The sequence below is a fragment of the Malania oleifera genome, chromosome 7, assembly GCF_029873635.1.
Source record: "Malania oleifera isolate guangnan ecotype guangnan chromosome 7, ASM2987363v1, whole genome shotgun sequence".
In the NCBI taxonomy this organism is placed as follows: Eukaryota; Viridiplantae; Streptophyta; class Magnoliopsida; order Santalales; family Ximeniaceae; genus Malania; species Malania oleifera.
This window is the reverse complement of record NC_080423.1, coordinates 4018034-4035357: the sequence shown is the minus strand read 5'-3', so window position 1 is coordinate 4035357 and position 17324 is coordinate 4018034. Positions and strand designations below refer to the sequence as shown.

General features: G+C 35.8%; 1 protein-coding gene across 3 annotated transcripts in view; it reads right to left on the bottom strand.

Moving 5' to 3' along the window:
* Positions 1-17324, bottom strand: part of LOC131160630 (translation factor GUF1 homolog, chloroplastic) — a 116580-nt gene that overhangs the window by 87475 nt on the left and 11781 nt on the right. For all 3 annotated transcript variants that reach the window (XM_058116476.1, XM_058116479.1, XM_058116478.1), the window contains exons 2-4: positions 15911-16087; positions 8064-8150; positions 30-86 (exon numbers count right to left, since the gene is read on the bottom strand). In XM_058116476.1, the coding sequence (XP_057972459.1) occupies positions 30-86; positions 8064-8150; positions 15911-16087 (321 nt within the window). The remainder of the gene's footprint in view (positions 1-29; positions 87-8063; positions 8151-15910; positions 16088-17324) is intronic.

Below are 17324 nucleotides of genomic sequence, written 5' to 3'. Positions count from 1 at the left end.
GGGGGCATTTGGGAACAAAAAAAATTCACCTGAGAAGCATCTACAACAAGAAGAGCACCTTCACAGGCAGCAAGAGAACGTGAAACCTAGGCATAAATGAAACAATAGCATGCTTGATAAAGTTAGTTTGGGTTATAAAATCTCATATAAACAGCAGTAACATTTATCTTGCAAAACAAAATTTCTTTGAAATTATGGAGGAAAGATGGTGAAAAAAAGTTAAGCTTGAAATTAATGGGAATGAATCTTGACACGTTTTCCAGTCAGCACAGAATAAGCACTTGTTCAGGTCCTGGATTAAAACTCCACAAGAAAATGCATCTAAATTTTCTCAATCCTCTTAATTGCAGGCATGGACACGCCAAACAAAGCTAAGCAAGTGCACTGATAAGACAGGATTGAGCAAGCAATTTCACCACCTAGGGAAATGCATTTCCTACCCATCAAGGTTTGGACTCCTTATTAGTGCAATGGTGACAAAGCACCAAGCTTGGTTGGCGTTACCCTGGCATCCCTCAAGCTAACTGGTAGCAGCTTAAATACAATATTTTAAAAAGTTTTAAAAATTTTAACATGAATAGATAGCAGATTTTTGGATTGCCTCATTCCACATTCTTTGCCATGATTCCTAAAAGGGGTTGGCTATTAACATTCAATTATACCCAAGGTGCTGGCCACTAGACTCAAAAAAGTGGTTGGAAAAGTTGTTGGGCAGCAACAAAATGCCTTTTTTTTAAGGGAGGCAAATCATGGATTCTACTCTTATCATTAGGAACTGGTCAACATCCAGATTAAAAGAGGAGAAGCAGATTTGTATGCAAGCTTGACATTGGGAAGGCTTTTGGTCATGTTTTCTGCGAATTTCTCTTCCACGTGTCGGAAAGGATGAGTTTTAACAGATTCGGTGTAAATGGATTTGGCAATATATCTCTAGTTCTCTACCCAACCTTCTCCACTGTTATTAAAGGATGTTTTTTGGGGTACTTTTGTTCATCTAAAGGATCATGGTAGGGAGATCCTTGGTCTCTGCTTCTTTTCATCCCGGTGGTGGAAGTTGTTAGCCTTTTTGCCTCAGAAAGCTACCAAAGAAGGGCTCCTAAATGGACTGTGGATTCATTCCCTGAGATTGTGTCCTGATCAGAACAGGCCCCAGGAAGGCAGGGAAAAAATGAAAGGAAAATGGTAGTCTCTCACTTTCTCTTCATGGATGACGTCATCCTTTTTGGCGGGGCTTAGGCTAAACAAATCCATAATCTCAGGTGCATTCTTCTTTGATTGAAGCAGTTTCACAGTTGAAATTCAAATTGGGGAAGAGTCAATTAAACCTCTTGGAGAGGGGGTTGATGGCTAGATTATGGCTCGAATCTTAGGATGCAAAATGAGGGGTTTTTTTTTGTTGAACTACTCAGGACTTCCTCCAGAGACCATGGGAGCCTATTATAGCAAAGTAAGAAAAAACACTTACAAGTTGGAAGTGTCACTACCTTTCAGAGGCTGGAAGAGACAACCTTAGAAATAGCACTCTCTCTAACCTCCCAGAGTCTCAGTGCACTTTATGTTCCTCCTTCCCATCCCATGTCTAGCTGCCACAAGGCTTGATTGAGATGCATCTTTAAAAAGGCTCATTTGGGACAACACAAGAGACAAATTTGATTTTTTTTTTTTTATAGAAAAAGAATTTCAATAGAAATAGGAAGATTGTATTATCAGGAGAGAGGATATCTCCATAATGAAATCTGGGAATCCCCAGAAAAATCAAAAAAAAAAAAACAAAACAAAACAAAAAAAAATAAAAGACAGCAAACTAAAATCAGCACGCCCTTAGAAGGGACTGCCAATCACGCTGAACACATGGCAAACACATCCCCTTAAAATTTCCATTCCCCACACACCACTAAGAAGCCATAAAAAACCCCTTTTCCCACACCAACTGATATGGAATCTTCTTCCCCGAAAAAATATGCAAGTTACGTTCCTTCCGCAAGCCCTAGAACACTGCAAATAAAGCAGCAATTCCTTCCTTCCTCCTCCCAAACCCCACAAAAGATATTACCAAGTACTCCTCCACTGTTCCAGGACAAAACCAACTTTCTCCAAAATAATTGAAAATAGCTTGTTCCAAACATTTCACGCAAAATCGCAATGCAAGAAAAATGAGAAACAGATTCTGAACAATCAAAACAAATACATACATCAGAGGAAAGAGCCTTTAAAGGTCTCCCATCAGCAGCAAGTCATTAGTATTTATCCTATTAAGCAAAACCAAACAAAGAACATTTTGATTTTAGGGGGGATTTTGACCTCCTAGATTACTTTGTAGAGTGGAAAGGAGAAATTGGTACCAACCAAGAAATCACAAAAAAAATTTGCAAGAAACAACACTTGAGGAATCCAACAACCAAGATCGACTATCATCCTCAAAAGATACCCTACAATTGTTCGACATAAACAACAAAGAAGATAATTCAATAGATTCCTATCATACAAGGCTCTCCTAAAATGAAAATGCCAAGTAGGTAGAGGACCACCCGAATCTACAATAAAATAAAAAATGGGATCATTATGCCCTGAGCTCAAATGAAATAGGCAATGAAAAGAGGTGGCCAGAACAACAGTCCTCAACCAAAGATCTTTCCAAAATCAGATATTGCCCTTACCCATAACAAATTTGGCATGGGAAATAAAGACAGGGTACATCTGGGAAATAACTCTTCACGGACTTTATAAAGAACATCTAAAACCCAGTATCTCACCCATTCCCAACAAGTCCAAATTTACATTTGATAACTTTATGTCACAAGGAGGAAACCTCTAATGGGAACTACCAAAGCCACTAAGCCAAAAAGAGTCGTCCTCTTAGACGCCAAATTTCCAAGACCCAAACCACCCTCCCTCTTAGTCCTACAAACCACCTTCCAACTCATCATATGATCCTTAAACCCCCTACCCCTAACCAAAGAAAATCTTTCATAATTCTCTTAATTTTACTAATGAGTCCCGTTGCAATTTTAAATATAGACAAAAAATACAATAGGATACTAGAAAGACAAGCCTGAATTAGAGTAATCCTCCCTCCCAAAGAAAAAAGGGCTCCATTCCACAAGTCTAACACTTGGACACTCTCTCCACCACCAAATCCAAAAACTAGCTACTCTAGGATTGCCCACCAAAGGAACCCCTAGAAAGGACATCGGCTGGTCAAATTGAGAGTTTTCAAATCAATTAGGTGGTTTAGGGCCCAAATCTCTAATCTTATTTCACAACGCTTTCCAAGGAAAATGGCTAATGAGGTTCATCAGTTCGTGATGGAGAGTTTGGAAAAACGTTATTGTGACAAAATAAGGGACCTCATAAAAGATGGGCTTCTATGGATTTTAGGGAGTCATACAGAGAAAGTGTTCAGATATGGACTAGGAAGAAGTGGGAGGACTTCGTTTTCATTCACTTTGAAGTGAGCAATGGAAAAAAACATTTTTATTTTTTTATTTTTTTTAGCATTACACTTGGTGTGGGAATACTTTGCTAAAAACACAAAACCTAGATCTCTTCACCTCAGCATACAGATGTTTGAATTAGGACATTGCTCTATGTAATAGTCCTAGGCCCAACTTCGATGAAGTATTGTTCGCTTTGGCCCACTATGGCCCTGTCATGGCCTCGCATCGGATGTGTACTAGGGAGATCTTGGGTTTATAAGGAGGGTTTGGGCTCCAACTAAGTGAGATGCATTTTTTAGGACAAACTCGTGAGGCCAGAGGGCCAAAGCGGACAATACCTCACCGGAGTTAGGTCCAAGATCGTTACATTTGGTATCAGAGCCACCCTGGGGGTACTATCATATGAGTAGATCCTACACAGAGGTGCAAGCCACTTTGACAAGGACATCATAGATCAGACAAGAAAGCCTTTCACGGTCCCACATCAGATGTGTACTAGGAATATCTCTGACAAGAACGTCAAAAATCGGACGAAAGAGCCTATCATAGTCCCACATTGGATGTGTACTAGGGAGATCACTCTGGTGAGGACGTCAGAAATCGGACAGAAGAGTCTGTCACAGTCCCACATTTGATGTGTACTAGGGATTTCTTAGGCTTATAAGGAGGTTTGGGCTCCAACTAAGTGAAGCGTCTTTTATAGGACAAACTCGTGAGGCCAGTAGGCCAAAGCAACAATACCTCACCAGAGTTGGCCCCAAGACCGTTACACTCTACATGACAATGTGTCACGAGCTAAGCTTGCTCAGGGCATTATACTTGCCTGTGACCGCTTGTCTCGTGTACTTGGGATGGGTTTCCATCATGTAAATATTAGTGTAGGATTATTTTCTACTAGTAGTTTATTTGTATGCCAAATATGGCATTATGACTCCTCAGTCACTTTGATGTTTCTTAGTGTCAGGATAATAATTACATAAATACCTCTTTAGGGGAGGGTGAATGTTCATCAGTCATTGTAAAACTCACTAGCTTTTGTCAACGTGTTTAGCCTACTTGCCTCCCTCGCTAAGCACACAATGTCAACAAATGTGTTGTTAATGAATTACGTTTGCTTCAATGTTTACTGCTTGCTTGCCACGACTTTCATGAATTCATTACTGTTTCCACTGCTATTTGAATGAATGTTAATGAAAGTGTTTCGTGGATGAATGTTGGTAAACGATAGGTTGGCTAGTTAAGCAGGAGTGCTTTAGCTAGCGCCGCACAGACCTTCACAAAGTTGTGAAAATAGTCGGAACGTGACACAATAGGATGATGCGGAGAATTCCTTTGGAAAGCATTCCTTTTGAAAGGAATGTTATTGGGAGATGGAAACCTTTGCAGATTTTTTTGACAGGTTGTACAGAATAGAGGTGTGCCATGATAATTGAGATAAATTTAAATAAAGATGAGCAATAATGGTTACTACAAGAAAATACATACTACAAGGAGCTAGAACGGCACAGCATTGCTGTTTGCAGATTAAATTTCCCTGGAAGGCTACGTGAAAATCAGTGACCCTTACAAAAGTTTTTTTTCTTTTTATTTTTCTTTTGCTTTTATTCCTTCTCTTTCTCCCCTTGTTCTTTTTCATTTTATTTTGTTCTCTTGGGAAGTTGCTCTAGGAAAAATTTTAACCACTAATAATTTGGGAAAAAAGGAGGGAAATCCAGGTCAATATAAATTTTATGTGTAAAGAAGCATCTTAATCTGTTAATCATATATTCATGCACTGCTCCTGGATGAAGAAAAAAAAATCTGTGGGATTTGGCTTTCTCTGGTTGACCAAACAAGGGCTACAATTAGGGTTGTGGATATTGAGATCCGGGCTTGGAAAGGTATCCACTTAGGTGAAGATAGAAAGAAAAATATAATAAAATAAATAATAACTTTGTCTATAGGCCCCCTACGATTTTTTGAGTCATATGAAGGGAAAGGATTAAAAGAGTCATTGAAAGGATATATACATCTCTTACACTTCTCCAAGACAGATAGCTTAGAACTTAACAAGTTCATTTAATGGTTTAAATATTTTGGATATAGATACAGTCTTAGGTTTTTTGGAAATCTTGTTATATGAGTGATACATTCGTTTCCTCTAAATAATTCATTCTTTTTATATTTAAAAAAAAAAAGTTTCTTGGACTTGATTTCGATTCTTCAATTGTCTCAAAGGCCTTAAAAGAAGGCTTTTGGAATTACAAGGTGATTCTTCAAAATATAATTAGAAGAGGGTCAATTAGGATTTATTGAAAGAGAAATCTAATATTAAATAAGTAACTTTGTCGTGAAGATAGAGAAATATAAGGGCACGTATGGTTGTGGAAAATAGTTTTCATTTTCCAATCCTAGTTCTCCAAAGAATTATAAAAATGCTAGCTCATTTTTCACTTCTCTAATAGTTGTATTAAAATGTCAAAAATAGGATTTGTTTAGTTGCAAAAAACAACTTTCATTTTCATTTGTTGATTTCCAAATAATTACGGTCTGTTTAGTATCATTGTTATTTCTGTTTTCTATTTGTGTTTCTCCACAGTGAAGAAACAGATTATAAAAATATGTTTGTTTATGCTGTCAGTTTTATGTTTTTGTTGATCAAATTTTATGGTTTTCAGTTGTTTTGGCAACCTATCGCTAGAAATTTTAACATCTAGAAAAAGTTCTTTTGGATTTAATTATTTATTTATACACTTTTAAATTAAAAACAAAAATCTAAATGATCATTTGAATTTAAATAAAATTAAAATAAAATATACATAAATTTTAAAATAATAATAATAAAGACAATTACAAAATACTTTTACTATTTTTCAATTGTCATGTCCAACAAAATTTTTATTGTAAAGTAAATTTTGAAAGTAGAACAATAAAGTAAAATAATTCTAATGAATTTTATTTTTATTATAGTAATTTTTTTAAATGTTTATTATTTGTACTTTTATTATTTTAATCATATTTTTATAATAGTATTTGATTTAAAGATGAAAATGAGCATTTTTAACTAAGTTTTTAATTTATATTTGTTTTATTTTTATTAACCAAACAGAGGGCTAGTTTCTAGTTTTTAATTTCTATTTCTGATTTTTAGTTTTCGTTTCTCTAATTTTTTACAATGATATCAAACGGCCCCTACACAATCACACCTTGTTTCCAATTTTCCAAAAACAATACGAGAAACAAGAAGTTTAGAAAACAATAAATATATGTTTTCTAACTTTCCTATACAAATTTTAAAAATTGGAAAGCAAGTAGCATTTTTGTAATTATTTGCAAAACTGAAAATGGAAAATAATTCTTCGGAAAATAATCTGATTTTTTTTGTAATTCTTCGGAATACTAAAAATGGAAAATTGAAATTGTTTTCCACAACTAATAGGTCCTAAAGTGGTGACACTCACACTTCTTAGAAAGTGTCGTGGCAGTGGAGATGCCACCTCTTACAATATTTTTTTAACAGATAGAACATCAACTGCAATGGTACCAGATTAATTTTTCTAAAAGATAGAATGCATGTTTTAATAATTCAAACATTTTGATATTCAGAAATGTAAAAGAGGACAGGATCAGGGCTCCAACATGAAATGAGCAGAAAAGTCACCCTTTAAGGGTAACTTATGGTTGGAAAGGTATTGATATTCAGTAATTTCACCAAAATTTGAAACCATATTCAATTTATTTTTTGCAAAAATCTGGAAAAATTTTCTCAAACTTGAAATATATTACCAGAATTTTGGATTTTAACTGAAAAAAAAAAAATTGTGGCTTTTCATTTTGGTTCTAAATTACTCACAATCATCTATTTTAATATTTCCAAAAGTTTCAATCATAATTTCCTTAATTTACATCACTATAAGTTTCTTTCCTTTCAAAATAGAAATTTCTACCAAAATCACAATTTTCTGTAAATTGTGACCTTCAAATTTTCCATTGAAATAAAAATTTTGGTTTTTGATGGCTGGTTTTTTATATTTGGGATTGAGGAGTAATGGAAGGAACAGGCTGAATAGCTACTAACTAGGGATTGCCTTTCAAATAAAGTGGAAATGCTCCATTTGGTAAATGCTGCCATGGTGTGGAAACAGCTGTTTAAATTGTTGGGCTTTTTCTTCTGAAAATTTGTTAAGCAAAAACATCACTAAAGTTATAGAGGATAATTAACATGCTTTACCATATGTTTTCTTAGTACAGTTGTGAGAATTCTGTAATCATGAAAATGACAAAAAATAGGCATCAGATTAGTATTAATTTTCAATTATTAATATTTATAAAGATATAAGATAATACTGTTAATCACTTTAAATTCGTTCAACTTTCTGAAGGAACAGAAACAAGAAGCAACTGCTAGGTTGTTTTCCACTTTGTTTCAAGAGTGCAGTTGCTTCTGTAAAATGCACATTTTTTGCACTTAAACATACTACTTTTGGTACTCAAGTAGTTATACAGACACCAAAACCATGGTTAACCGAAGCAATAAATGCATCTTAGTTGCCGGCAATCCATAATGCATACTGAATCAGAATCCTAAGAAGAAAGATGATGGAAGTACACACATTGCAAAGTATAATAATATGCCACATCTCATACCTCATACGAAAAATCAACATGCCCAGGAGTATCGATTAGGTTCAGGCAATATGGTTCACCTCCGAACAAGTAACGCATACGAGCTGCCTGCAACCAAAATACAAGAAATCGAATACAGATTTATTGGAAAAAGATTAAATGACCAAATTGTGATCAGCACGAAGATAATTCACTCATGTAACTGCAGCTACTTCCCTTCCACACAGTTACAGGTCAAATTAATAAGATTATGGATTGACTGATGCCACCTTCAAAATAGTAATTATAGGCCAAATAAAAAAATTTAAGGGATTTCCGACTCTAGGAAAGACCAAACATACTTCACTGATCGGTGTACTACTGCATAGGTTATGGGAAATCCAATACTGGAGAGGCAGTGGGAAGTAGGGAAAGGATTCCTTCGAACCTTCTATAAGCCAGGACAGAACCATTGATTTTCATGGGACCCACTTGAACATAAGCATCAATCCCACCTAAAATCAGCAATAATACATAGCTTGTGAAAGCCTGGGGAGTGAAACAAAGCTGGATTGCTGGAGCGGGTAGAGTTCCCATTCCAAGAAGATTGAGAGGACTCGGAGTTGGATATTTTAATCTTCTTTGACTTTCATATGCTACAGTATGGAAAGTGCATATGGCCAATCTTCTACAGCTACGACATCCCCATTGATTGTATGGATGACACCTTGGAAACATGGACACTTCTGGAAGCCTGAAGTGTCTGAATCTGACATGTGTCGGATGCTGACACCTGCCTGACACTCCCCAACATGTATCTGACACGTATCAGAAATGAATTTATTTGCTTTTATTTTTGGATATGGATGAGACACTTCATGACACTTCCTGACATGATGAGGACACCTTTGGGACATTTCTTGCACTGAAACGCAGTGTTTTTTTGCCCCCCTTTAATTACAAAATCTCAGGAAAAAAAAAATTGAGAATGGGTCGAGAGACTGAAATTCAGGAGGTTTTTCAACATGGGAATGGTTGGACTTTTGAGCACTAGCGCCATTGCACCAGCCTAGAGTAATACGAGCATACAACAAGAAGTCTTTAGTCCCCACAAAGTGGGGTCAGCTACATGAATCCTTTTCCACCAATTCACCCCATCTTCCCCTCATACTTGACATAGTACTCAAATTTCCCTAATAGTTCTCCTAGCAAGTCAACTTTTGGATCTCCATGAGTGTTTTCCTCTATTAGATTAAGGGCTATAAAATCCTTCCTCACTATCTCATTTGAAGTTATTTTAGGCCTACCCATACCCCTTTTCATGCCAAAAACAATAACTAACTCACTCCTCGTCACAGGTGCTCTACTAGGCCTGCGATTCAAATGCCCAAACCATCTAAGCCGCCCCTCCCTTATCTTGTATTCAATCAATGCTATGCCTAAATTATTGCGTACATGCTCATTTTTTACTTTATATTTTAATTTTATACCACTCACTCACCTTAACATTCGCATTTAAGCAACTTTTACTTTTTGTATTCTTAGTTGTCTAACAATTTGAACGATAAAGCATAGCTAGTTCTATAGTCATCTTATAAAAGTTTCCTTTTAATTTTAAGGGTATTCTACGATCAAACAACACACCTTATGCACTCCTCCATTTTACTCCACCTATTTTAATCCTATGTACTATGTATTCTTCAATTTCCGCTTCCGCTTTCATCATAGATCAAAGATACCTAAATCTATTAGTGCTATTAATCTCTTGATTATCATGCTTAATATTCTCTTCACTACTACTCCTTGCATTACTAAAATTACATTTCATCTCATTCCTACTTATACTAAACCCTTTAGACTCAAATATGGCTCTCCAAAGTTCCAGCTTAGTATCCACTCTGCTCCTACTATCATCAATCAACACAATATCATCTGCAAACAACACACACCAAGAGACCTCATTTTGAATATTCCTAGTAAGTTCATCAATCACTAAAGTAAAAAGATAAAGACTCAAAGTACACCTTGATGTACACCTCTTGTGATTGGAAAATCTCTAGATTTCTCTCTTACAGTCCTAACGCTAGTCATTACTCGATTATTCATATCCTTAATGACCTCAGTATATCTGCTGCAAACCCCCTTCTTTTCTAAGACCCACCAAAAAAACTTCCCTAGATACTCTATCATAAGCTTTATCTAGGTCAATAAAAACCATATGCAAATCCCTTTTCTTTTCCCTAAACTTTTCCATTAAGCTTCTTAAAAAATAAATAGCTTCTATTGTTGATCTCTGGGCATAAAACCAAATTAATTTTCTGAAATTCTCGTTTCTAGTCTTGTTCTCTATTCAATTTCCCTTTCCTATAATTTCATCGTATTGTTCATAATCTTAATTCCATGATAGTTATTATAGTTTTGAATATCGCCTTTGTTTTTGTATAAAGGTAGTAACGTACTTTCCTCCATTATTCTGGCATTTTCTTAGTTTTTAAAAAAATATATGTTGAATAGATTAGTTAACCAAATATTTCCTTTCGCCCCTAACATTTCCAAACTTCAATTCGTATTTTATCTAGTCCTATAGATTTCCCACTTTTCATCTTTTTTAATATCATTTTACTTCAAGAACTATAATTTTGCGAATAAATCTCCTATTTTTAGTCTTCTCCTCATTTGTCACCTCCAAGTTCAATCTTTCATTTTGGTTTCCATTAAACAACTTATTAAAGTATCTTTGCCACCTCTTTTTTACGTCTTCTTCTCTAGTTAAGACATCATCATTCTCATCCTTTATACATTTTACATCACCTAAATCTTTGCATTTTCTTTCTCTAACTCTAGCAAGTTCATAAATGTCTTTTTCTCCTTCTTTTGTATCTAGTCTAGTATATAAGTATCATAAGCTCTATGTTTAGCTTCATTGATAGTTTTTTTTTTTTTTTTTGCATTTTTTCTCGCCTCTTTATATTTTTCAAGATTTTCTATATTTCTACAATTTTTCCATATTTTATACCAAATTCCTCGTCTTAATGACTTTTATGACTTCTTGATCCCACCACCAACTTTCTTTGCTACCCAAGTATCTTCCTTTGGACTTACATAAACCTCTTTGCTATCATTACAATAGAATTAGCCATTTGATTCCAAACAATATTTGCCTCTACCTTATCCCCTACAGTCCAATCACACTCTTTAATCATTTTATCTTTGAATTTTACTATATTTTCTACCTTCAGGCTCTACCATCTAATCCTTTTGTGTTGATTTATGTTACTCTTTTTCTTCCATTTTTTAATTTGTATATCTAATACTAGGACTCTATGTAGTGTAGCCAACCTTTCACCTGGGATAAATTTACAATATTTACAAGATAGACGATTCCCATTCCTAGTTAAGAAGAAATATATTTGGCTTTTATTATGCCCACTCTTGAAAGTTATTAAGCGTTCTTCTCTTTTTACGAAGCAAGTCAATATAACCAAATCATAAGACATGGCAAAATCTAAAATTGTATCACCGACCTCATTTTTATCTCCATGCCCATGGCCTCCTTGTATCCTTTCATAGCCTATATTATCCTTTCCGATGTGCCCATTCAAATCAGCTCCTATGAATGTCTTTTTAGATGTTGGTATCCCTTGTAAAATACTATCCATATCTTCCCAAAATTGTCTTTTAAGATTTTTTGCTAAGCCTATTTGGTAAGCATGCAAACTAATGGCAATCACTATTTCCAGGCCTAGAGCTCTTGATTTTAATAATCCTACCCCTATTCTTTTAACATCTACTACATTATCTTTTAGGTCTTTGTCTACAATAATTCTCACCCCGTTTCTATGTTTCTCTTTTCCAGTGTACCAAAGTTTAGACCCTAATTTTTCAATTTTTCTAGCTCTCTCCTACCCATTTCGTCTCTTGAAGGCAGATTAAAACAAGCATCAATCAAAGTAATATGTCTGTAGAGTCATCCAAGCACCCAATCTCCTAGGCATCTTTCATCACCTGGATAACAAAAAGACATGACTCCAGGTTGCCTCTTAGTGAAACACCACATCAGGAGATAGACAAATGGCAAACAAAAAGACATGACTCCGGGTTGCCTCTTAGTGAAACACCACATCAGGAGATAGACAAATGGCAAACAACATAACTCTAGCATGACCACAAATTCAGACGAAATCCTCTCTTTGAAGTTAATGTTAGTCAATCCAGTCCTAGACTAATCTTTCTACCAGAAACCCTCTGAAATACTTGCCAAAGAGTAAGCACATAAGAAAAATTCCCTAAACCATCACATAAAAAGAATGTGGCATCATCGGCAAAAATTTAATGGTAATAATGCTATTTTTTCCAGCAACAACAGCACTCAAGCAAGTAGTTCTCAAGCCTTCAGGGATCAGATGGCTTGGCTGGGGCACAACTCGAAATACAGCTCACACTCGTAGTTCGCTGCCAAGCATTTATCTTCCATGAAATGTGTCATGAGATTCCGTTCATTTACTAGTGATTGCCCACAAACCTGGACATCATGTGCAAGAAAATGCCACCAAGTATATTCATATCTTTAAGGAAAGTTAAAAACCATTTTTTAACATTCTCTTCTGATTTTACGAGACTCTAGTTCTCCTCCATCACTGTAATGCTCTAGGGTTACCTTCACAGTGCAGCAACACACTGCTCAACCTAATTTCTCCCTTTGCGAGCATAATCAGAGCCCTCTCCATCGCCTTGAGGACTTTAGAGAACCAGTCCATTACAACTGTTACAGGTCCTGGGGCACAGACATAGAGCCTCAACAGCCCCTATTTTCCCTATTATCTCAAGATCTTACCTCTTTAAAATATTAAGTGCCACTATTTTCACTAAATTTCAGCCTATAAACTTTAGGGTCTGTTTAGTTGAGGAAAACAGTTTTTGTTTTCCATTTTAGTTTTCCAAAAAATTACAAAAACATTAGCTAATTTTTCATTTTTACAACATTTGTGTGGAATAAATGAACAAGAATAAACACTTTTGAGTCTTTGACACTATTTGTTTGCAAAAATAGTTTTATTTTTCATATCTAATTTTCCAAATAATTACAAAAATGCCACCTTGTTTCCCAATTTTCCAAATTTATATAATAAAGTTAGAAAAGATTTTTTTTATTATTGTTCTAGATTTCTAACTCTTCCTTTGCATATGGGAGGATGGAATTCAGATTTGGAACTTTAATTTGTGTGGATTATGCATACAGTTTCTTCTAAATCCACACAAATCCAAATTCAAGCACCAAAATCCATGATTCTATTCTCTGCCCTTGGGCAGGCATGATCTTTATTTTTAATGATATTTCCTGCTTCAAAAAAAAAATCCATGATTCCAAATATTAACTTATATAAATTTTGGGAAATTGGAAAACAAATTGTCTTTTTTGTGATTATTTTGAAATCTAGAAATAAAAGATGAAAATTCATTTTGCATATTTAAACAAACTCATTATTTTCTACCTTTTTAATACGAATCTTGAAAATTTCAAAACTAAGCTAAAATTTTTTAAATTCTTTGAAAAACTAAAAACTGGAAAACAGAAAATATTTTCCACAACTAAATGAGCCCTTACTAACCCCATCATAGCCCTTTTTTTATCGAAAGATCATCTGCTTCTCAGAAAGTTCACACATTCCTGGGAATGTAAGATCCTTAACATTCCCATATTTGGTTTACCAAACTATGCTAACATGGCAGGCATTTTATTCTCTTAGCAATATGATGTACTTGTCCCTGGCATCTTTGCCCTAGATCAAATGATCAAGACTTCTTCAATGAACAAGAGGACTCCAACACTTGTGCAAACCTTAGCAGTACCTAGTTCCATCCTTCACAGCAAACTAACACATCCTCCAATGACCTCCTGCTCCTCCAGTAATCTCTTGCGAGACTTCTACTTATCTGACAATAGATCTGCACTCCTGAATTCTTGCTAAGCAAATCCGATTATCCTCTCACATATCCAAGCAATTGGCCAGATCTGCAACATCCAGATAAGGCCAAAGATCTTTTTTTTTTTTTTCCCCTTTTTGCTGAATGCATTCACTTGGTATTCATCTAAGAACTGATGAGCAGTTTCATTTTTTTTTTTTTCACTTTTTTTGGTGGGAGAAGGGGGCCGTGCTCTAAATGTTGAAGCCTTGAAGGAATATGCTCAGGTGGAGATGGAGCAATGGAAAATCATTTTTTTTTTTTGGGTGGAGGAGATATGCTCAATTGGTGAGTTTTTTTTTTTTTTTTTTCTTTTGGCTACTAGTTGGGCATGATCATCCTCTCCCTGCATAGAGATAAGACTCTGTACATCGTGCCCTCCCTAGAACCCCGATGGCGTGGAAGCGTTGCACACTAGCCGTTACTTTTTTTCATATTTTTTAGTTGGTCATGTGCATCATCCACAAAAATGAATATATATTTTCGAATATGCTCAACTCTCATCTAAGAACTAATTACATGAATTGTGACTATCAAAAAACATATATTGTATGAATTTTGGAATCAAGTGTATTTTCGCAAAACTAGTGTAGATTCCCAGGAATCTGCTTTGCAAACCAAAAATTTCAATATAAGATTCCTGTGAATTTGTTAAGGAAACCAAACACATCAATCCTTCCCAGTACTCACATTCTCGCCAATCACATTCTAAGGAATTCAAGGTTAAAAGGGAATCCTATACTACATGAACCAAATGAGCTCCTATTGCCAATCAATGTCAATGCTAAACTTGAAAGATCCTGCATCAACATGCTCCACCACTAAATCTTAAAAACCAACAAATCAAAGATTATCCCTGGAGGCCTAGATAAGTCAGAGGCCAAGCCAAAACAGGAGCAAGCTGCTGATGAACTGAAGTTCTCAATCTCCCTATAACTCAGATAAATAGCCACTATCACACTTGCCCCTATCTATCTTTAAACCAAAACTTTCTAAAAATTCTTCCATAAAACAAGCACTCTCTGAAATTTAACCACAATATGGAAAAACAAAAAATGGGATCATCAGCAAACTAGAGATGGGAGATCTCCACACATCCGTCCCAACCTTAATCCTCAAAATTACACCTAACCTGTAAAAGCATCCAAATACATCAACCAACAAAGTAAATGCAAATGAAGACAAAGGATCCCCTTGATGAAGCCCTCGAAAGGATTTAAACCATTCTTTAGGTTGCCCAATAACAATAAAAAACTAGTGAAGAATAAGCAACTTCAATCAACTTTCACCAAACCATCCCCAAAAAAAAATTTAAATGAGAAATTATTAAATAACTTGTAGAGCAATTTTTTTCTATACAGTAGACGAATAAATAGCACAATCCAATCGAATAATAAAATCGGAATAAAGAAACTATTAGTGTCTTCTCATTAATGTTATATTGAGCACATAATTGATAGGCAATGAAAATAACATATCAAGTTCTTATGGAAGCTTCCCTAGATGACTCCCTTGGCCTCAAGTGCCAAGCGTTTGATTAATATAAATCATGCATGGACAGGAGGACCTCCAGCCGAATGCAAGTTTATCAATAACATTTTGGCATCAATTGCAACTTGTAGTAGAACTAGCCAAATACACATTTTTCAACATGGTACTAGGTGCAATTTTACTTTTTTAAACTTATGAGTAATGTTCAACTTGGGATGCAAAAACTCAAATAAAGTGAGACAAATGTATCAAATATGAGGAACATTTATACCATATGATCTACTTATAATAAAAATTATTTCAAGGAAATCAATGTAAAGAAGATCCCCAGCTATTCCTAGAAGTTATTGAACTTTCTGCTCAATGATATTTGAGAGGGCTATCCCTGTTTTCTTTTCATCATTTCAAAAAAAAAAAAACTTCAGAATACAAACCTGCAATTTGATTGTGATGCCTCTTTCTCTCTCCAAATCCATATTATCAAGAAATTGTTCCTTCATTTCCCTCTTCTGCACAGTACCAGTCATTTGAAGCAATTGATCTGCTAGCGTCGACTTCCCATGGTCAATATGTGCAATAATGCAGAAATTTCTGATATTCGATATTGGGACCTGCACTTTGGCAAAGAAAACAAGCTATCAGATTGCAACTGTAACATATTTAGGCAGTACAGTTAAAGTTAAAGAGTCAAATTGATACTTCAATATTGTTAATAATATTAAGTTTTATATGCTCTCTAGTGTTGTTGAAGAAATCTTCTAGATTTGAAAGATTAATTTGCTGAGTGGGATATGAACCAAAGAAGAAAGGTTCTGTGATACATTTGAAAGCTGGCAAACAGTCTCTCTCCCTATCTCTCATGCGAAGCCAACATATAAAGGTTGATGGTCGTGGAGAGGAAATCAATTGACTTGGTATTTTATGGAGAAAAACTCAATCTAATCAGGGTCACTGAAAACCTGGAAGGTTTTCCATCTTCATGGAAGAAAAACGGGTGGACTGGTTTCTCACATCATGGGCTGAAATCTGGGCCAGCAACAAACCTCCCTCATGGTTCAGAAGGAAGTGGAAGGGGGAGAAACCCTAATGCGCCAACTTAAAGAGAACAGGTTTGGCAGGTTCCTAGCTCTCGCAGAGATTAACATAGGTAGATGGAGGTTCATTGCCTTTCCAGAAGGCTTTTGACTCCAAGGGCTGGCATAAGATCTCAACAGCAGCAGGGGAATTGGGTTGACAAAACCTTTTTAGGCCCAAGAAAACAGCTAACAATCCTGTTCTCCAGCGAAGATCTCTGATTGCCTCGCCCTGAACTGAGATGGGACTCTCCACACCTTGAAGAAACCGAGAGCCAGAATCCCACAGAGGCAGTGTGCACTTGCCCTTACTGAGGCCATTACATCAGCATCACCCTCAGGAAAAGCCCAGCACAACCATTGAGCTTGAAGATGACAACTCTACCTCTGCGCACTTTTGCTAAAATGGTCATGACTCGTGGGGGACTCAAACTTGGGCACACAGCTGGATCCCTCTCAATTCAGTTATGAAAACAGTGGGCTGTCCCTTTCCAGTTGCTTTAAAGACCTCAGCAAGAGCTTATCCTTATGCCCAAAACCTTCATTCCAGCCCAAAACCAAGCCCTTTTGACTCCTTGAAAGGCAAAAGCACAACCATCCCTCCTGATCTCCCCCACGATCCTGGGCCAGCAAACTCTCATTTGCTTTAGTGATTGATGAAGTTACTAGGAATACCCAAAGTGAGATCCCATGGTGTATGCTGTTTGCAGATGATATTATTTTGATTGATGAAAAATTAAGAGTTGGGTAGAATCTAAGTTGGAACTTTGGAGAA